The sequence below is a fragment of the Callorhinchus milii genome, unplaced genomic scaffold (assembly GCF_018977255.1).
Source record: "Callorhinchus milii isolate IMCB2004 unplaced genomic scaffold, IMCB_Cmil_1.0 Scaffold2, whole genome shotgun sequence".
NCBI classification, from domain to species: domain Eukaryota; kingdom Metazoa; phylum Chordata; class Chondrichthyes; order Chimaeriformes; family Callorhinchidae; genus Callorhinchus; species Callorhinchus milii.
The window spans coordinates 125,106,441-125,116,900 of record NW_024704743.1 but is presented as its reverse complement, the minus strand read 5'-3'; the positions used below and the strand labels follow the sequence as shown (position 1 = coordinate 125,116,900).

Genomic DNA, 10,460 nt, shown 5'->3' with positions numbered 1-10,460 from the left:
CGTTCTGATTTGCTGGGTGGTTGTTGGTGACTTGGCCCAGAGAGAGAGAGAGAGCGAGAGGGCAGGAGTAGACCGCGGAGACCTGGTATCAGGGAGTAGCTGGTGGTCGCACCAGAAGCTGATGAAGTCCTTGGCGGCTCCAGGTATTCCCCTCAGCCCAGGCTCCCCCTCACCCCACATGTGTCCACAGCCCAGGCTCCCCCTCACCCCACATGTGTCCACAGCCCAGGCTCCCCCTCACCCCACACGTGTGTCCACAGCCCAGGCTCCCCCTCACCCCACACGTGTGTCCACAGGTCAGGCTCCCCCTCACCCCACACGTGTGCTGAGCCAGTGGTGGGCACAGCCCAGGACACGATGCCACAGGCGGAGGCGGCAGAGCAGGAGGTTGAGCAGGAAGATCCCCGCGGTCAGGTACACACTTATCACCGTGCTCTCCTTGGGTAGGAAACACTTGGAGAATGCAAAGTCCTTTGCTGTCAAGGTGGCCTGGAGGAGAGAGAGCGGAGAGAGAGAGAGAGAGAGAGAGAGGGAGAGAGAGAGAGAGCAGAGAGAGAGCGAGAGGAGAGAGCGGAGAGAGAGAGAGAGAGAGAGAGTGGAGACATGTGTTAAGGTTTTTGTTGTTCTTAATTCAGTGACGAGCTGTCAGGGGAGTTTGTGTATAAATGCGTCCGGGATATTGACAGCGATGGTGACTTAAGCTGCAGCGGAGAGTTACACCAGGGCCAGGGCCAGAGCCAGGGCCAGGGCCAGGGCCAGAGCCAGGGCCAGGGCCAGAGCCAGGGCCAGAGCCAGAGCCAGGGTCAGGGCCAGGGCCAGGGCCAGGGTCAGAGACAGGGTCAGGGCCAGAGCCAGGGCCAGAGCCAGGGTCAGAGTCAGGGCCAGAGCCAGGGCCAGAGCCAGGGTCAGGGCCAGGGTCAGGGCCAGGGTCAGAGCCAGGGTCAGAGCCAGGGTCAGAGCCAGGGTCAGGGTCAGGGCCAGGGTCAGGGCCAGGGCCAGGGCCAGGGTCAGAGCCAGGGCCAGAGCCAGGGCCAGGGTCAGGGCCAGGGTCAGGGCCAGGGTCAGGGCCAGGGCCAGGGCCAGGGCCAGGGCCAGGGCCAGGGTCAGAGCCAGGGTCAGGGCCAGGGCCAGGGCCAGGGTCAGAGCCAGGGCCAGGGTCAGAGCCAGGGTCAGGGCCAGGGTCAGAGCCAGGGTCAGGGCCAGGGTCATGGCCAGGGTCAGGGTCAGGGCCAGGGCCAGGGTCAGGGCCAGGGTCAGGGCCAGGGCTAGGGTCAGAGCCAGGGCCAGGGCCAGGGTCAGGGCCAGGGTCAGGGCCAGGGCCAGGGTCAGGGTCAGCTCATGATGATAATAATCCTCACATTTGATACAGAGCCTGATCACGTCGTTCAGACGTCTCAAAGCGCTTCACAGAATACACTGTAAAGTACAGTGACTGTGTATTTTGTGGGTGTCCCACAAACAGTGGTCAAGTGAGTGATGTACGTTTTCACCCAAAGATAGTGGGAATCTGGAACTCTCGCCCCCATTAGGCTGTGGAGGCGTTCACATCCATTCAGATTTTCTAAGCCTGCGGTGGAGATGGTTGTGAGGTCGGGGTATCAAGGGATATGGCAAAAAGGCGGATGAATGGAGTTGAGGTTCAGATCAGCCACGACCTTATAGAATGGCAGAACAGGCTCGAGGGGCTGAATGGCCTCCTCCTGTGCCTATGCTTGCTGCATATTGAAAGCCGGGCACTGTTTTCTCACTCACATTGGCCGTTTCACTCTGACGCGAAATGGAATAGGCGTCTCTTCGTGTCGCAAGAGCCCTCGCCTCGCAAGCGAGAGGACCCGGGTTCGATTCCCGGGCGGTCAGAGCAAAACCTGAGGCAGGTTTCCTTACTCCACAAACCTCTGTTTACCAGTCAGTAGGAACCTGCATGTTAGTCATAAAAAATAATAATAATAGTCCACGACTGTTTGTGGGACACTGCTTTGCGCAATTGTCTGCCACGTTTCGCCCACAAAATATGTTCCAGTCATTAACTATCCTCAGGGTGAAGAAACACTTCCTGGCGTCTGTCCTGAAATTACCTCCTTTATCCTCTCGTGTAGAGGAAATAATGACACCCCCTTGTTCTACTGTCATTATTATGAGTTAGGATGTAATAATAATAAGAAACCTTGCATTTGATATATTTGATATACCTTATCACATTGAGACGTCTCAAAGCGAATCACAGAATATAATGTGAAGTGTAGTGACTGTGTATCTCGTGGGCAAAATGCGGCAGCCAATTGCACACAGCAGTGTCCCACAAACAGTCGTGGATTGAGTGACCCCTTTTTTTGGTGGGTTTATTACCCGCAGAAAGCGATCCACCAATCGACTAACAAGGATGTTCTTATACTGTGCAGTGTAAAGTGTAGTGACTGTGTGTGTGTGCGCGTGGCTGGTGTGCGGAGCGCGAGGCTGGTATTCGCTGCTCACCAGGAGGAAGCTGGGGTTGTTGCGGTTTCTCCAGCTGAAGGAGGGGAGGGTGATCTCCGGAACACGACCCTCCTCGTGCAGAACCAGACAGCCGCTGTGCGTGTGGCCACTGAGAATCAGCCGAGGGCCGAACCACTCCAACAGCTACAGCAAACCAGAGAGGTCATCATCATCATCATCATCATCATCACAATCACTGCAGGTCACATAGCGAGTGTGGACATTACCGCTGGACAGTAGAGGGCGGCACAGCCCAGCCTGACCTCTCGCCACCCGGCTGCCACACACACCAACAACAACAACAACAACCCCTGTGTTTGATATTCACTGTGTTTGTGTTGGGGATAGAGCTTAAAGCCCGAGAGTGACGGTGGGGGGGAGGGGGGCTCACCTTACTGGACGCTTCCTGTGACAGGACATCGTATCTCTCTCTGAAGAGCAGGTCCTTTTCCTCTGGGGGCGCAGAATCCTCCCCCGTACACCCGGCATCGCTGGCCCGATACAGAGGGTAATGCTGTAACACACCAGCAGGGGGCAGGTCAGGGAAAGCGCAAGAACGGCATAGGACATACATTAGAACCCATTAGAATATACAGCACAGAAACTCACCCAACTGGTCTGTGCCGGTGTTTATGCTCCACATGAGCCCCTCCTGCCCTTCCTCAACTAAGCCTTCAAGCCTAACCTTCTATTCCTTTCTCCCTCATGTACCTCTCGAGCTTTCCCTTAAATACATCTGTGCTATTTGTCTCAACAACTCCTTGTGGAGCATTGTTCCACATTCCCACTACTCTCTGTGTGAAGACATTTCTTCTAACTTCCCTATTTGATCTATTAGTGACTATTTTATATTGATGGCCCCTGGTTTGGGTTTCTCCCACAAGTGGAAACACCTTCCCTATGTCGACCCTATCAAAACCTTTCATCATTATCAGGTCACCTCTTACCCTCCTCTTTTCAAGAGAAGAGTCCAGGTATGTTCAGCCTTTCCTGATAGGTCTGACCTCTCAGTTCTGCGATCATCCTTGTGAATCTCCTTTGCACCCTCTCCAGTCTCTACATCCCTTCTATAATGTGGGAGCAGAACTGCACACAGTATGTAGGTGTGGACACAATACTTCACTGGAAGAAAGTAAACCGAGGTCCATCTCGGTGGCCTCCACCAATCTGGCAGTCGCTTGTCATGTCGTGTCCCAAACTATATACTGTATCTATCCCCAGATATCGTTGCCAAACAGAAATCTGTCTCTCATTTGTTCTTGAAACAAACACTTTCTGTTTCCACCGTTTGTCTGTCTCCCTCAGGAGTCTGTTCCATACCTTTACTAATCGCTTTCTCACTGAAGTAATGTTTCCCCAGATTTATTCTGGATTTACCCCCTTCAATCACAGGCCGTGTCCTCTGGTTCTACTGTTCAGTACACGATAAACAGCTGATCATGGTTTACATCAACAACCACATTAGCAACAAATTATATTTACACACACAGCTCCTTTCAGGTCGGGAGGATGTCCCAGGGTGCTGGACAATGAGGGGTATCCATACAGACCTGTCCCTCCCTCTACTCAGTGGGCTTCGGCCTGCTTTATGTCTTCCCCTGGCCTGCCCCACCATCAGCGGTCAGGCCTTCAGCCTCTCTGCCCCCACCATTTGGAACTCCATCCCACAGCCCCTTTGCCTCACTCACTCCCTCACCTCCTTCAAGGCCCGTCTCAAGACGCTCCTCTTCAACTCCACCATCCTACCCCCACCCTCCCCACCCTCCACCCCTCCTGATCCCAACCCCCAGCTCGGCTCCAAATCCCTGACTGTCCAGCACTTTGGGATGTCCTCCCGATGTGAAAGGCGCTGTGTAACTGTGATATGTTTTGTTGTTCACCCAAAGCTGTGGGCTGGATTCAAGAGGAGTGGAGTCACGTGTCGAAGAGGAGGGTTTTGAGATTAGCCTTGAAAGAGGCAAGAGCAACAACAACACCTTGCAGGGTAGCGTCTCAGAGCGCTTAGGAGGGGGCAAGGGAGGGAGCGAGGTGAAGGGATTGTGGGATGGAGTTCCAAAGGTTGGGGGCAGAGAAGCTGAAATTCTGACCGCTAATGGTCGGGCGGGAGACATGGAGCAGCCGGAGCCCACTGAGCAGAGGGAGTGGGCAGGTTGGTAGGGAGTCAGCAGGTCAGAGAGGTAGGAGGGGACAAGACCAGGGATGGCCTTGAAAGTGAGGACCAGGATCTTGGACTGTACCCTCTGTGTGATGGGAAGCCAGTGGAGTCGGGCGAGGATGGGGGTGATAGGGTCACGGAGCCGGTGCGGGAGAGGACACGGGCTGCAGAGTTCTGGATGATTTGCAGCCTGCGGAGGGAGGAGCTGGAAAGTATAGCGAATAGGTAACGACATCAACAACAACTTGCAATTATATAGCGCCTCTCACACCGGGTAACATCCCAGAGCACTTAACTGTGGTGGAGCACAAATCCGAGATGGGGTGGGGGGGGGCAGGTGACTGTAGGCCCGGTCGAATAGGATGGTCTTCAGGTGCGACCTGAAGATGGGGAAGGAGGGTGCCAGGCAGTGGGATATAGGGAGAGAGTAGTGGCTGAAAGTGCGGCCACCGATAGTGGGCACAAGGGACAAGCAGAAGGCCGGAGCCACCGCGACCCTCAGGCTAACGTGACAGGTTTGGCTGATTCAGTAGCTCTCGCAGTCTGGCTCAGAATGTTTAAGTGGTACTCAAGCTCACATTGTAGGCGACAACACAGTCACTGTGAAGAACAGAGTTTAGACGTTGACAGGATGTTAAACAAACGCAAGTACCTGCAACAGGACAGGGGCAGAGGCAGGAAAGCTCTCCTTCTCACTGCAGTTCTGGCCGGAGTCAGGATCCAGCTGTTGACAAGAGACAGTAAGAGACTCAGGGGCGCACACAGAACAGAATCACAGCATCTCACAGCACAGGAGGAGGCCAGTCGGCCCATCGTGAAAGAGCCACCAGCTCGCCTCGCTCCCCTGTGCTGACCCCACAGCCCTGCAAATATTTCCTTTTCAAGTAAAGTAATAATAATCGTAGCATTTGACACAGCGCCTTATCACTTCGTTGAGACTTCTCAAAGCTCTTGACAGACTATACCGTAAGATGAATTGACTGTATAATTTGTGGGTGAAACACAGCAGCCGATTGCGCACAGTAACGTCCAACAAACAGCCGTGGGCTGAAGTGACCAAATTATTATTATTATTTTTGAAGGGATTATTATCCCAGGAAAAGAGATCCACCAATCAACTAACAACCGGGTTCCCTACTTACTGTTAGGTAAACGGAGGCGTGTGGAGTCAGGAAACTTGCCCAAGGTTTCGCCCTGCCCGGGAATCAAACCCAGGTCCTAACGGCGAGTGCTCTAACCACTGAGCTGCAGGACTCTACTTATTATTAATATGGAAGGGCAATTTGCTGCTGGAGAATCCCTGAAGGCTGGTGGAGATTTTCCCCACCACTTTATATGTTAAAAATGCCCTCAAGTCCGCATGCCTATGCCAGCTCTTTGAAAGAGCTACCAAACTAGTCCCACGCCCCCGCGCTCTCCCCATAGCCCTCCAAATTTTTCCTTTTCAAGTACCTATCTAATTCCCTTTATAAGTTGTTATTGAATCTGTTTCCATCCCTTCCAGGCAGTGCATTCCAGACCGTAACAACTCTGTGTAAAATAATGTCTCCTCATCTCCCCTCTGGTTCTATTGACAATCATCTTCACTCCCTGCGCTCTGGTCACTGACCCACCGGCCACAGTGGAACAGCGTCTCCTTATTTACTCAATTAAACCCCTCATCATTGTGAATGTCTCTATTAAATCTCCCCTCAACATTCCCTGCTCTAAGGAGAACAATCCCAGCCTCTCTAATCTCTCCACATAATCACGCTTTAAACTAGACACAATTTCATGTTAGCGGAGGAGGGCTGTTAAAATGCTGACATTGCTAAACAATATACTAACTCAGAAGCATCTCCTAACCCCTCCACCCCAAATAAAGGAGATATCCCTAGCCATTCAGTAATATTAATAATAATCCTTGCATTGGATACAGCGCCTTATCACGTCTTCGAGACGTCTCAAAGCGCTTCACAGAATATATTGTGAAGTGAATTGACTGTATCTTTTGTGGGCGAAACACAGCAGCCAATTGTACACAGCAGCGTCCCACACACAGCCGTGGAGTGAGTGACCAAATTTTTTTTTTATTCAAGGGATTATTACCTCCGGAAAGTGATCCACCAATCGACTAACGACAGGTTCCGACTGACTGCTGGTAAACAGAGGTGCGTGGAGTAAGGAAACTTGGGTAAGGTTTTGCCCTGACCGGGAATCAAACCCGGGTCCCCGAGCTTGGGAGGCGAGGGCTCTAATCACAGAGCTACAGGACTACATAATGTTTAATATTAATATTGTCTGATAACCCGGATTGAGTGGGTCGCACATTACCTGTTGGGAACATTTCAAGGCTGTGGAGAGTCGGTGAAGTTCTGTCTCTACTTTGGTACAGATCGAACACTTGTCCCCGTGTAGAGCCACACTGTTCACAAGCACAAAACTGCAACACAGGACACGGTACAGTGTTATTATCATAACGATAAAATAATAATAACAATAATAATCATAATTCTTGCATTTGATACAGCGCCCATCATGTTGTTGAGACATCTCAAAGCGCTTCACAGGATACACTGTTATACGAACAATCAGGTTCCTACTCACTGCCGGTAAACAGCCGTGTGGAATAAGGGAACTAACTTGCCTAAGCCCAGGAATCGAACCCGGGTCCTCTGGCTTGCGAGGCGAGTGCTCTAACCCCTGAGCTACAGGACTCCAGTGAGTGAACCTTACTCTGTGATGTCCTGACAATGAGGAGACTTATTGACGGTTACTCACTTGATTCCTTTCCTGGTCACCACTTTGGCAGAGGTGAAGTTAAAGACCTTCTCGAAGCGCTGCAGTTTGTACCAGTTCATTCTGCAGGAAGTCAAAATGGGTCTGAAGTTTAATCAGTAACTCGGAGAGTTTAACAGTGGCAGAGCAAGGGGGAGGGGACCGTAGGCACGGTTTGAGAGGAAGGTCTTCAGGTGCGACCTAATAATAATAATAATAATCCTTGCATTTGATATAGCGTTTTTTCACGTCTTCTCGACGTCTCAAAGTGCTTCACAGGGTATGCTATAAAGTGAATTGACCGTATATATTTGAGGGTGAAACACAGCAGCCAATTGGGCACAGCAATGTCCCACAAACAGCCGTGGATTGAAATTACCAATTTATTATTGTCGTGTTTTGCAGGGATTATTATCAGGCGTGTGGAGTAAGGAAACTTGCCCAAGGTTTTCCCTCTGCTGGGAATCGAACTCAGGTCTTGTAAAGATGGGGAAGGAGAGGGCAAAGTGGGGGATTGAGGGAGAGAGTTCAAGATCACGGTTGCAATCCAGGGAATTCTGAGCCTGGGATTTGTAGACGAGTGAGAGGATCTTGAAATCGATTTGTTCTGTGATACAGTGGGGCCTGGCGAGGGCTGGGGTGATGGGGTACAGGGGTTAGTGTGTGTGATAGGGAGCCAGTGGGGGCTGGCGAGGGCTGGGGTGATGGGGTACAGGGGTTTAGTGTGTGTGATAGGGAGCCAGTGGGGGCTGGCGAGGGCTGGGGTGATGGGGTACAGGGTTTAGTGTGTGTGATAGGGAGCCAGTGGGGGCTGGCGAGGGCTGGGGTGATGGGGTACAGGGGTTAGTGTGTGTGATAGGGAGCCAGTGGGGGCTGGCGAGGGCTGGGGTGATGGGGTACAGGGGTTAGTGTGTGTGATAGGGAGCCAGTGGGGGCTGGCGAGGGCTGGGGTGATGGGTACGGGGTTTAGTGTGTGTGATAGGGAGCCAGTGGGGGCTGGCGAGGGCTGGGGTGATGGGGTACGGGGGTTAGTGTGTGTGATAGGGAGCCAGTGGGGGCTGGCGAGGGCTGGGGTGATGGGGTACGGGGTTAGTGTGTGTGATAGGGAGCCAGTGGGGGCTGGCGAGGGCTGGGGTGATGGGGTACAGGGGTTAGTGTGTGTGATAGGGAGCCAGTGGGGGCTGGCGAGGGCTGGGGTGATGGGGTACAGGGGTTAGTGTGTGTGATAGGGAGCCAGTGGGGGCTGGCGAGGGCTGGGGTGATGGGGTACAGGGGTTAGTGTGTGTGATAGGGAGCCAGTGGGGGCTGGCGAGGGCTGGGGTGATGGGGTACAGGGGTTAGTGTGTGTGATAGGGAGCCAGTGGGGCTGGCGAGGGCTGGGGTGATGGGGTACAGGGGTTAGTGTGTGTGATAGGGAGCCAGTGGGGGCTGGCGAGGGCTGGGGTGATGGGGTACAGGGGTTAGTGTGTGTGATAGGGAGCCAGTGGGGGCTGGCGAGGGCTGGGGTGATGGGGTACAGGGGTTAGTGTGTGTGATAGGGAGCCAGTGGGGCTGGCGAGGGCTGGGGTGATGGGGTACAGGGGTTAGTGTGTGTGATAGGGGAGCCAGTGGGGCTGGCGAGGGCTGGGGTGATGGGGTACAGGGGTTAGTGTGTGTGATAGGGAGCCAGTGGGGCTGGCGAGGGCTGGGGTGATGGGGTACAGGGGTTAGTGTGTGTGATAGGGAGCCAGTGGGGGCTGGCGAGGGCTGGGGTGATGGGGTACAGGGGTTAGTGTGTGTGATAGGGAGCCAGTGGGGCTGGCGAGGGCTGGGGTGATGGGGTACAGGGGTTAGTGTGTGTGATAGGGAGCCAGTGGGGGCTGGCGAGGGCTGGGGTGATGGGGTACAGGGGTTAGTGTGTGTGATAGGGAGCCAGTGGGGCCGGGCGAGGGCTGGGGTGATGGGGTACAGGGGTTAGTGTGTGTGATAGGGAGCCAGTGGGGCTGGCGAGGGCTGGGGTGATGGGGTACAGGGGTCAGTGTGGGTGAGGGGGAGCTGGTGAGGGCTGGCGAGGGCTGGGGTAATGGGGTACAGGGGTCAGTGTGTGTGATGGGGGGCAGTGGAGCCGGGCGAGGGCCGGGGTAATGGGGTACAGGGGTCAGTGTGTGTGATGGGGGGCCAGTGGGGCTGGCGAGGGCTGGGGTGATGGGGTACAGGGGTTAGTGTGTGTGGTAGGGAGCCAGTGGGGGCTGGCGAGGGCTGGGGTGATGGGGTACAGGGGTTAGTGTGTGTGATAGGGAGCCAGTGGGGGCTGGCGAGGGCTGGGGTGATGGGGTACAGGGGTTAGTGTGTGTGATAGGGAGCCAGTGGGGGCTGGCGAGGGCCTGGGTGATGGGGTACAGGGGTTAGTGTGTGTGTGATAGGGACTGGCGAGGGTCTGGGTGATGGGGCACAGGGGTTAGTGTGTGTGATAGGGAGCCAGTGGGGGCGGGCGAGGGCTGGGGTGATGGGGTACAGGGGTTAGTGTGTGTGACAGGGAGCCAGTGGGGGCTGGCGAGGGCCGGGGTGATGGGGTACAGGGGTTAGTGTGTGTGATAGGGAGCCAGTGGGGGCTGGCGAGGGCCGGGGTGATGGGGTACAGGGGTTAGTGTGTGTGATAGGGACTGGCGAGGGCCGGGGTGATGGGGTACAGGGGTTAGTGTGTGTGATAGGGACTGGCGAGGGCCGGGGTGATGGGGTACAGGGGTTAGTGTGTGTGATAGGGACTGGCGAGGGCTGGGGTGATGGGGTACAGGGGTTAGTGTGTGTGATAGGGAGCCTGGCGAGGGCTGGGGTGATGGGGTACAGGGTTTAGTGTGTGTGATAGGGAGCCAGTGGGGGCTGGGGTGATGGGGTACAGGGGTTAGTGTGTGTGATAGGGAGCCAGTGGGGCCGGCGAGGGCCTGGGGGTCGAGGGCTGGGGTGATGGGGTACAGGGGTTAGTGTGTGTGATAGGGAGCCAGTGGGGGCTGGCGAGGGCTGGGGTGATGGGGTACAGGGGTTAGTGTGTGTGATAGGGAGCCAGTGGGGGCTGGCGAGGGCCGGGTCGAGCGGTGAT

At 54.8% G+C, this 10,460-nt stretch overlaps 1 protein-coding gene across 1 annotated transcript; it reads right to left on the bottom strand.

Moving 5' to 3' along the window:
* Positions 1 to 285: 285 nt before the first annotated feature.
* Positions 286 to 7,468, bottom strand: mppe1 (metallophosphoesterase 1; the record flags this gene model as incomplete). The annotated part of the gene is given in 6 exon segments (XM_042332224.1): positions 286 to 489; positions 2,473 to 2,616; positions 2,864 to 2,986; positions 5,280 to 5,351; positions 6,941 to 7,049; positions 7,388 to 7,468. Coding segments are annotated over 6 exon segments (709 nt in total), but the record flags the coding sequence as incomplete, so codon positions are not given.
* Between the last annotated feature and the right edge of the window lie 2,992 nt (positions 7,469 to 10,460).